A 10,506-nucleotide genomic window follows, 5' to 3' on the forward strand; every position below is an offset into this window, starting at 1 on the left:
TGTCCACTTTGGCTCAAGATCTTTGGTAAATGAAAGCCAGTGTCTGCATGTGGCCAGAGGACTAGTATCTTCAATATCTTCAAGGTGAGAACACACTAGTGACAGAATGGCTATCTCCAGCCGAGCTACAGACCTGTCAACAGACATAGGCACCCAGAGAACAAATGACCAGGACTGACAGCAGGGAAGCCAGGGACACAGCAGGAGCCACACAGTACCATCAGAACAAGCAGCCAGATGTGGTGTTCAGAACTGCAATTAGCTCTAGGAACACAGGCAGCAGTGCCATTAGCTCTAGGTCAGTGTGGGTATGAGATGCCTCAAGAAACAAAAAAAAGTGTTGGGTCACTAAGAACCCTGTACTGGGGTTGGGGTAAGGTAGGTACTTTGCACTTTAAGTCAGATTATGTTCCAAGAGCACCAATCCAAAGACCCTCTTACACACAGCCTGACATTTCCCATGAATGCAACCAGGAACATGGGAAAGATCTGTTAAAGAAAATGGCCATGAAACTTTCTATTTGTGACAGTGACTTTGACTTGCTGGGTGCTGAGCTTAAACCCAGGGCTGCTCCACACCACAGCCTGTGACTAGGGAATCTTCACGGACACCTGTAAATGCACCAAGTGGGAATTGCCCACTTACCTCTCCTTGTTTTCTGCTACACTTTTATCACTCTACCAAGTTTACCTTGGGACACCCTGCAACAGTGAGCCCTCTTAGGCCATGGAAAGTAAAGTAAAAGTACTCCGTGACCAGCTGCTGCTTAAAAGGAGACACCAACACCCTAAGGAGGACAAGCACTTGTTACTTGGGTTTTATTCATAATCATAAACTTAACTCTGCAATCCAGCTAGACTTGGAGGGGAACGAGCAAATACGGAACCCGAAGAGCTGCAGCGAGAGCACTGATGACAGGACACTGCGAGCAGGTGGGGTAGAGGGTGCTCTCCTGAGCTAGAAGGAATGGTCTGGTGGTGACACAAAGGAAGTCAAATCATTAGAGCTGTCCGCAGTCGGCGATGGTGATTTTCTTGCTGGTCTTGCCATTCCTGGACCCAAAGCCCTCCATGGCTTCCACGATGTTCATGCCCTCCTTCACCTTCCCGAAGACCACGTGTTTGCCATCCAACCTGAGAGCAGAACACCACTGATACCAGCGAGCAGAGGCGAACAAGCGGACTGCACTGTGCGTTAAGATGAGTAGTGTCCCTAGAAACCCACGCAGCACGCTAAGAACACCAGAGGGTGTTCTATTAGATACTGGCCCTTGTCAATCTGAAGAAATGACATCTTACTTTACTTAAATGCCAATCTCAAGATGTTTAGAGCAGACCTCCAAATAATGGGTGCCCAATCAATCAAGTGACTAAATAAAGGCATCCTGTGCCACACTTGCTACGAGTCGTAGCCACATACGCCCTTGCAGTGAGGGACACGTCGAAGTCAGTGGCCAGGGCTTCCCAGAGCAGCACCTCCCTCCACTCGAGTGCCCCTCCTCACCACTCGGTCTTGGCAGTGCAGATGAAAAACTGGGAACCGTTGGTGTTGGGCCCGGCGTTGGCCATGGACAGGATGCCGGGGCCTGTGTGCTTCAGAATGAAGTTCTCATCGTCGAACTTCTCCCCGTAGATGGACTTGCCCCCAGTGCCATTATGGCGTGTGAAGTCACCACCCTGTGAACATGATAGGAACCTGTCACTCTGGGGCATTGAAACCACAAATCATGCCAAGTATGCAAGGTTCAAACTGAAAAGGGTTAGGTGGAACCAAAATGGTCGAGTCACAGCCTGATTAAGATGCACGCTGAAACATATTCTGCCTCAACCCAAATAAAGGGAGCACCTCAAGTAAAAATCAGTGCATTTCATACCTGGCACATGAATCCTGGGATAATTCTGTGAAAGCAGGAACCCTTATAACCAAATCCTTTCTCTCCAGTGCTCAGAGCACGGAAGTTTTCTGTTGGGGAAAAAATTTAAAAATACAAGTATGTATATACACGCTCCAAAATTGTTTTATACAAAGTTAACTCAAACTTAGAAAATGGAACCAACCTGCTGTCTTTGGCACTTTGTCTGCAAACAGCTGCAAGAGAAAACAACAGTTAATTAACAACATATGCTTACATATTTTGTTGCTTAGTACCACTATCTTTAGAAGCTTCTGAATCATAAATTCATTTTCTCACTCGAAGGGAATGCTTCGGTAATTACTTTGATTTCCAAATAAGAACTGCTCCTGACAGCCAGCTCTAAGGTCCCACGGGCTTGGGTTAAGAAACATGAGACTCAGACATGCCAAAAATCCAGAACCAGTAATGACTTCAATACTGACAGACTGCCAGTGACTCAGAACTTTGACACATCACACCTACTTCTGGAGCTAGACAGCTTCTCAGATGTACATCACCTCCCAACATCCTAAGAGCAACAGCACACAGCTGTTCTCGGCCACTGGCGGTGAAGACTCTCTCTCCTTGTTAACTTAGCTCTGGAGACCAGTAGTCACGTCTTGCTTTCCAGGGCCTACCTATTCAAGACTAGTCTTTGTGTATCCACTTTGAACCTTCCTTCCCCTCCTTGTGGAACACACAGTAGCTGGAGATGAAGTTTAAACACTTAAGAAAATACTCAGGTCCTTTGGGAAATACAACTTGTTTAAAACGTAGCTATGATGAAGTACTGCACTCTTGATAGCAGCACACTCCGCACCGGAGTCACAGCCTCCGTTTTGCTCCTCCATAGAGCTAAGTCCCTCCTCGGCAGCCCCGCAGGTCCTGTCTCACTTCCATTCGGCCCTACTAACCTGAGCCATCAGCTCAGGCCAAGTTTCACAGGGCCCTTGTCAATCGTCAGCTCTGACTGCAGATAAAAGCGGGTGAGGCCTCATCCAACTAACATGTTCCAGGCAGTATGGCATTCCGGGGAAGCTAGTTTTTGGAGTCAGATCGTAAAACCCCATCATCACCCATGGCCTTTTGAGAAACACTCATTCCCCTGAGTCCTCGGGCGCACTCACGTTGGGATGGGCACAACAGAACCCAACCCAATATTCAACACACATCTAATCCTTTCCATGCCTGGCTGTAGTTCCAGGGAACATCTTTATGGACCGTCACAAACTAGGGAACCACCGGCAGCCAGGCACGGTGCAGGGCGGGGATCGCGGGTGCAGGCGAGAGTCCTCCCACACCCCGCGCCGGGCGGAGCAGACCGCGCGCACGGCCAAGGCCAGGCCCACTCTCCATTTCCGCTAGGGAGCGGGGTGGGGGGAGGGGATGGGGGCGCCCGGATGACCGGGGTGCGTTCCTCAACACGCTTTCGTCTCTTGAACCAATTGAAAAGCACTTGAGTCCACCACCACTTCACCGCAAACCCCACGCCTCCATAACATTGCCAAGCGGGGTTTCCTGAGAAATCCCCTTCCACTCCCACCGCGGGGTCTCCCGACACCCCTGTAGAGGGAGCTCCCGGCTTGCAACGGAGGCCCGTCGGCCTCTACTCCGCGGCACCCATCCAGGGCAGGGCGGGGCCCAACGGCTCGTAGGGCGCGAGCGCGGTCCCCGAGCACGTGCGCCGGGCCGGACAGGGCGCGGCCACGTGGGACCCGAGGCCAGGCGGGGGTGGGGGAGACCGTCCCCCTCCCCCAACGGCCGCGCCGCCCCACCCGTCTTTGTCCGCCGCCGCTGCCGCCGCCGCCCCGGCCTCCCCGCGCCTCGCCGGGCTCCCAAAATGGCCCCTCGTCAGGAAATGGCGCCGGCGCCGCCGCCGCCACCACCCGCATCCGCTCCTCCGGAGGAGGGTCGGGGCCAGCGGAGTACCGCTACCCACCAGACTCCAAGCCCCTCAGCCCGTTCCCAGGGCTCCACCCTGATGCACCGCCGCCCACCCGACCTCGAAGGAGACGCGGCCCAAGGGCTCGCCATCGACGGCGATGTCGAAGAACACGGTGGGGTTGACCATGGTTGGCAGAGGGCAGCTACAAGGGACAACAGCGTCTGCAAAGCGGCACGAGCTTGGACGCCCGCTTCTTTTATAGCAGGCTTGTGCCACGCCCACATCCCGGTCGCGCGCCTCACTGTGGCCAATCACCACTGAGTCCAGCCTGGATTGACGGCCTCGCTAGCCTATAAACGTCGTCTATGGGTGGGGCGTTTGGTGCGCGTGCGTCCTGACGCGAGGAGGCCGGTTCCCGCCCGCGGGATCCGACGAGGTGGCTGCGGCGCAGGGCGGCGGCGTGGACGGCGGGGGAGGGTCCGAGCGGAGTCCAGCAGGGTTGCCAAGGCTTGCAAGCTTAAGGCCTGAGCATGGCAAGGTTCGGGCCCATGGTGACTTGCATCTCCCCATTGCACAGAGGGAGCAACTGAGGCGAGCGCAGGCCTCAAGGTCGCGCCTCCAGTCAAGGTCGAGCAGGATCCTGCGCCGACCCGCGGCGGAAATGCGGTCCGCATCCTGCGCTGGTCGTCGCTGTGCCCGCCATGGCCATCGGGGGCCAGGTGGCCTGTCGGCACCACCGTGCCCTCAAAAAGAGGGGAAGACACCCTCGGGAAAGACACAGCCGACTCCACCCCCCCAAAAAAAAAAAATCTGTAAGATTGTTAAATACTTTCAAAATGCTCTACTTTCCCAAAATATCTGGCGTTACTATAAATTTTCTCCAGTAGGAAGCCTGGCCAGGCCCTTACCTGAGAAGACACGTTGTACCTCTTTTTTTTTAATTGTGGTCTTTTTTTTTTTTTTTAATCTCCGCTGCATCCACCTCCGGTGCTCCGCCCTTCGTGGAGCAGACTGTGTTCTAATTTCTGGGTGAAAGACACCACAATTTAAAACTGAATTCCTGCAGGCAAAGATATTAATAACACTCTGAGTTAAATGCACTTAGGAGCCTGGGTTTTTGTTTGGGGAACCTTGACAAGGTAATTTCTATATTCTGGGTTGCCACTCAATTGCAACATTCAGAATGTTACTGAGTGTTTCAAAAAGAGTTTCTCATCTGCAAAACCAAAGCAGGGTTATGGTAAGACAAATGAGAATATGGTAGGTGGAATCCAGGAGCTGACCTCTTGTCATTGTCACTCACCATGAGCCTGCAGGTGCGGGGAATTGAAAGTTACCAAATCACCTACCTGCATTATAACCGTTTTACAGATAATGGAAAGTAAGGCTCCAGCTCCTGCTCAGAGCAGTCTGTTAGCAAAGTCAACACTGGAAATTGTGGAGGGTTTTTTTTTTTTTTTTACTCAATTCTGCATCACCAGATGATTTGTGACCTTGAAGAAGTTCCTTGTCCTCATCAGACACAGGAATAAATTCCCTCGATTTCTCTCAACTCCACTCTGGAACATAGAGCAGTTAGGAGCACCTTATAAGAAATGGGACTGGAGGAGTGGCTCAAGCTGTAGAGTGCCTGCTTTGCAAGTGGGAAGCCCCGAGTTCAAATCCCAGTCCCACCAAGAAAATGACTGTTTGGGGCTGGAGGTGTGGCTCAAGTGGTAGAGCGCCTGCCTAGTAAGCACAAGACCCTGAGTTCAAACCCCAGTACCAAAAAAAAAAAAGAAATAAAATGAATGCAAAGGGCTGTGCATGTAGCTGTGGTACAGAGTGCTTGCCCAGCATGTGTGACACCCTAGAATCAATCTTCAGCACTGCAAAAAAAATTTGTTTTTTAATTTGAAGGCAGGCATGATATGGTACACTTGTAATCCCAGCACTCTAGGGGCTGAGGCAGGTGGATTGTGAGCTAGAGGCCAGCCTGTGAAACATAAGGGTTTGAGGCCAGCCTGAAATTCAGAGTAAGACCCTGACTGGGGGATGGCTCATGCCTGTAATCCTAGCTACTCCTGAGGCAGACATCAGGAAGATCGAGGTTCGAAGCCAGCCTGGGCAAATAGTTAGTGAGACCCTGTCTTGAAAAAAAAAAAAATTGCAAAAAGGGCTGATGGAGTGACTCAAAGTGTAGGCCCTGAGTTCAAACCCCAGGACCACACACACACACAAAAAAAAAAAAACACCAGAGTGAGGCCCTGTCTCTGAAAATAAAAACAAATAAGTGTCTTCTTTCTTTGTTCAAGGGGTGAGACGGTATTGTCTTTTTGACTTAGCATTTTCTGTGGAGCCCTACTTCCTTACTGTAACATATCAGCAGATGCAGAACCTCAGGAATGTGGGGTTGCCCAGACCTTATTTGGATGAATCAGACTAAAAGCAAAAGTGGTTGAACTTGACTGTGCCCTTCTCTGCCTAGCTGGAGGTGATCTTTCTATACCAGCAAGTGGAACTCTGACTGGAAGTGTAGCTTTTGTTCACACAGCATCTTATGAACAAAAGATTATCTCAAAAATATCTCTGAGTCAGAATGTAACAGAGGGAAAAAGAGATATTCAAAATATCTTTGTTTATCAAATATCATCTGTATCTTTATCAAATACTCTGTTGGGAAGAGAGAAACTTGCCTCCTGTGTGCCTCTGACCCAGGGCCTAGCTGAGTGCCTCCCTGCTTTTCTCTTCTGCTCTCAAAGCTAAGTGGAGAGCTGGTGGAGTGGCTCAAGTGGTAGAGCACCTGCCTAGCAAGTGTGAGGCCCTGAGTTCAAACCCTGGTGCCACCAAAATAAGTAAAAAGCTGAATGGAAGCAGGGTGCCGGCAGCTCAGCCTGTAATCCTAGTTGCTCAGCAGGCAGAAATCAGGAGGCTTGAGGTTCAAAGCCAGCCTGGGTGAATAGTTCATGGATTCCTGATTTTCTTGCCCAGACTACCAAGTAACTAGTTGGAACTATAGGCACACCATAGTGCTGGCTGACCCATTTCTCTACAGGGGGAAAAAAAGGAAAAAGAAAAATCACGTTGTAGAAGAAAATTCAAATATGTATCATATTACTACTCTGAAGAGTTGTTCAGATGCAGGAATTGCTGGAGCCGGGCACCATGGCTCACATCTGTAATCCTAGCTACTCAGAAGGCAGAGATCAGGAGGATAGTGGATCAAAGGCAGTCCGTGAGACCCTATCTCAAAAAAATCCAACACAAAAAAGGGTTGTTGCCAGCATTTAGGAGACTGAGGCAGAAGGAACACAAGGTACTGACTCTGACTCAAAAAAAAAAAAAAATTCTCCCTTAACTAGGCACCTCACACCTGTCATCCTACCTACTTGGGAGGATGAGATCAGGAGGAGCTCGGTTTGAAGCCAGCCCAGGCAAATAGTTGGGAAAATAACCAAAATAACCAGAGCAAAATGGACTGGAGGTGTTGCTCAAGCTATAGAGCACCTGCTTTGGAAGTGCAAAGCCCTGAGTTCAAATCCCAGTCCCACCCCCAAAAAAATTCCTTCCTCTTTAAGCCTAGATAATATTCCATTGTGTTTCTTGCTCATTCATCCATTTGCTGATATATGGCCAGGTGAGGACAGTCCTTGAGGCAGAGCATGGTCAGTCTGAAATGGGTTTTTTTTTTGTGGTACTGGGGTTTGAACTCAGGCCTTCACCTTGAGCCACTCCATCAGCCCTTTTTTTTGTGATGCGTTTTTTTGAAATAGGGTCTTGTGAACTATTTTTCTGGGCTTGCTTTGATCTCTGCCTCCTGAGTAGCTGGGATTACAGACGTGAGCCACCAGCACCCACCTCTTGGTGTCTATATTAGGGTTTTCCAGAGAAACAGTATAGGATTGGCTCACAGAGTCACAGGGTTACAGATGCTGCAAGTCCCACTGTCTGCAGGATGAGATCACAAGCTGGAGCCCCAAGGAAGCTGGGGGGCCTAAATTCTAGTCCATAGGCAGACAGGCTGGAGACCTAGGACAAGCCAATACTGCAGTATGAGTCTGAAGGCAGGAAAATGTTGATCTCCTGGTGTGTGGCATTCAAGCAGGAGGAGTTTGTTTTAAATGAAAGGTGTTGTTTATAAGAGAACAAGGCTGGGTGGCTGAAGCAGTAGAGCACCTGCTTTGCAAGTGCCAAGCCCTGAGTTCAAACCCCAGTACTGCCATAAACAAACAAACAAACAAACAAAAAACAGGCACTGTACCACTCAAGCCATGCCACCAGACCTTTTTATGATTTTTTTTTTTTTTGAGATAGGGTCTCATGAACAACTATTTGCCCAGGCTGGCTTTGAACTACAATCCTCCTGATCTCTGCCTCCTGAGTAACTAGGATTACAGGCATGAGCCACCAGCACCTGGCAAGTGCCTGCATTGTGAGTTTGAAGCCCTGAGTTCAAACTCCAGTCCCATCAAAAAAAAAAAAAAGAGGTTAAAAATAAACCAACGTCAGAAGGTGGGGGACAGACAGTGCGTAGTTCACCGGTGGCGCATTCACTAGCATGTGTGAAAACCTGGGTTCAAACCCCGGCGCCACAAGGAAAATAATTAAATAAAAACAAATGCTGGGCGCCATGGTTCCCGCCTGTAATCCCAGCTATTCAGGAGGCAGAGATCAGGAAGATCACGGTTTGAAGTCAGCCTGGACAAATAGTTCCTGAGACCCTATCTTAAAAAACCCATCACAAAAAACAGGGCTGGTGGAGTGGCTCAAGGTGAAGGCCCTGAGTTCAAACCCCAGTACCACAAAACAAAAACAAAAATGAAACCCCTGACTTGAGACTCCCAGACTGTGTTGTCCTTAAAGCATCTTGAATGGGGGCCATGGCCTTGGCCTCCCAGTCACTGCCCGTCCACCCTGTTCAGCCTGACCCCTAGTGGATTCACCCCAGATTCTTGGGGCACACCTCACACCTGTAGCAAGGAAGTACCCTTCCCCCGAGACAGATGCTAAATGTAACTCTTCTTTATTTGCGGCCCTGGAATTTGAACTCAGGCCTCGCACTTGGTAGGCACATGCTTACCACTTGAAGCACATCTCCAGCCCTTTTTTGCGTTTAGTTATGTTTCTGATAGGATCTCATGATTTTTTTGCCCAGGGCCACCTTCCGACTGTGCCTACCTATCCCTCACTGGGATCACAGGCATGTGTCACTATACCCAGCTTGTTGGTTGAGGTGGAGTCTTACTAACTTTTTCTCCTATAATGGCCTTAAACATGGATCCTCCCAATCTCTTCCTCCTCAGTACTGGGATCATAAACATAACTCTTGCCTGTCTTGGGCAGAAGCCACGCCAGGGTGCCTCTTGTAGTGGGAGGTACTCTCTGGTTTTGGGGAGAATCTCCAGGGGACCCTGGTGCAGTTCAAGTTCCCTTGGGACCCCATAGAAAAGATGGTGTAATACCCTACACCTGTCTCCATTTGAAAAGCAAAACAGTCTTGGGGGGACATACCCCAGACTCTGAACCCTATGCAACTGCAGCATCACAGGCAAGACCACGTGCCTGCTTGGTGGCCACTAACTAGTGACAGTGGGTCCCTTGTGGACAGCTCATGGGGCAGGCTAGAAAGAAGGGACATCCTGGCTTCTGGATTTCCCCCCACCTTCCTAGGCCTCCGTTCATTCAGGAGACATCCGTGAGCTATGGCTGGCGAGCTGAGGTAGAAGAGGACTGTCTCCGAGTGGCTGATCCCACTGGAGACTCAGAGAGGGGTGTGTGAGGAACATGGGTGGCAGAGAACTGTGAAGTTACATCAGGGTCAACAGTCGCATGGGAGGGACAACTGTGTCTCCTGCCAGGGCAGCATCCCAGACCCTTTCTTTGGCCACTAGCACCCTAATTCCTTTTGGGGTTACCCTGGAGGGACTGTCCCACTCCAGCTCCAGGACTGGGCAGTCCCTCAGCTCCAGCCTGTGGAAGTGGCAGCATTTGGTTCAGGACACCCAAATCTGGCCAATGGGGACCATCCCAGTGCTTTGGCTGTAAAGTCTGGGAAAGGCCTGCCTTTCCTCTTGCAGCCCTGGTACATGGCTGTCACTCCGGGACATTCACAAAGCCTCCTCCTGGGCTGGGTTGGAGTACTAACCTCTCCCTGGCCTGTGTCACTTCTGGGCTGTGTCACCTCTCCTGGGCTGTGCCACCTCTGAAATTTTGTCTCTGCTCTCGGCTCCTGGCAGCTGCTCACTCCTCAGTTTCTCCTTTCATTTTGCCAGAATGAGCTCCGTTAATTCCAGTTTCCAGTGCAAAATAAAAACATGGGCCCCTCATTGAAATGTCTTAAAGATTTTTGTGACAGCAACAGCAGAGCAGTCACCCAAGTGTGGCCCTTTGGCAGCTGCAGCTCAAGGTGCAGACAAGGCCTGAGGGGGACGGTCACCCAGACTGGGCACATCTTCTCTGCGCCCCTCTCTTCTTTGGCATCCTGTCCCCCAACTCCTAAGCATCTGGACGGCCCTGGGCACAGCCATCCGTCAGCGTGTGAGGCCTGTGCATATGTTTTGGTTTTTTTTGGTGGTACTGGAGTTTGAACTCAGGGCCTACACATTGAGCCACTCCACCAGCTGTTTTTAGTGATTGGTATTTCAGGGTAGGGCCTCGCAAACTATTTGCCCAGGCTAGCTTCGAATCACAATCCTCCTGATCTATGCCTCCTGAGTAGCTGGGATTACAGGGATGAGCCATCGGTGC

General features: G+C 50.5%; 1 protein-coding gene across 1 annotated transcript; it reads right to left on the reverse strand.

The window, feature by feature from the left end:
- Positions 1-802: 802 nt before the first annotated feature.
- On the reverse strand, positions 803-4,050 carry Ppia (peptidylprolyl isomerase A). The gene is made up of 5 exons (XM_020163974.2): positions 3,898-4,050; positions 2,059-2,089; positions 1,875-1,963; positions 1,505-1,677; positions 803-1,134 (listed from the first exon to the last, which is right to left on the reverse strand). The coding sequence occupies exons 1-5, from the start codon at positions 3,964-3,966 to the stop codon at positions 1,002-1,004; spliced, it is 495 nt and encodes a 164-aa protein (XP_020019563.1). The 5' UTR covers positions 3,967-4,050; the 3' UTR covers positions 803-1,001.
- Positions 4,051-10,506: the final 6,456 nt, after the last annotated feature.

Source organism: Castor canadensis, chromosome 2 (assembly GCF_047511655.1).
Source record: "Castor canadensis chromosome 2, mCasCan1.hap1v2, whole genome shotgun sequence".
Classification (NCBI taxonomy): Eukaryota; Metazoa; Chordata; class Mammalia; order Rodentia; family Castoridae; genus Castor; species Castor canadensis.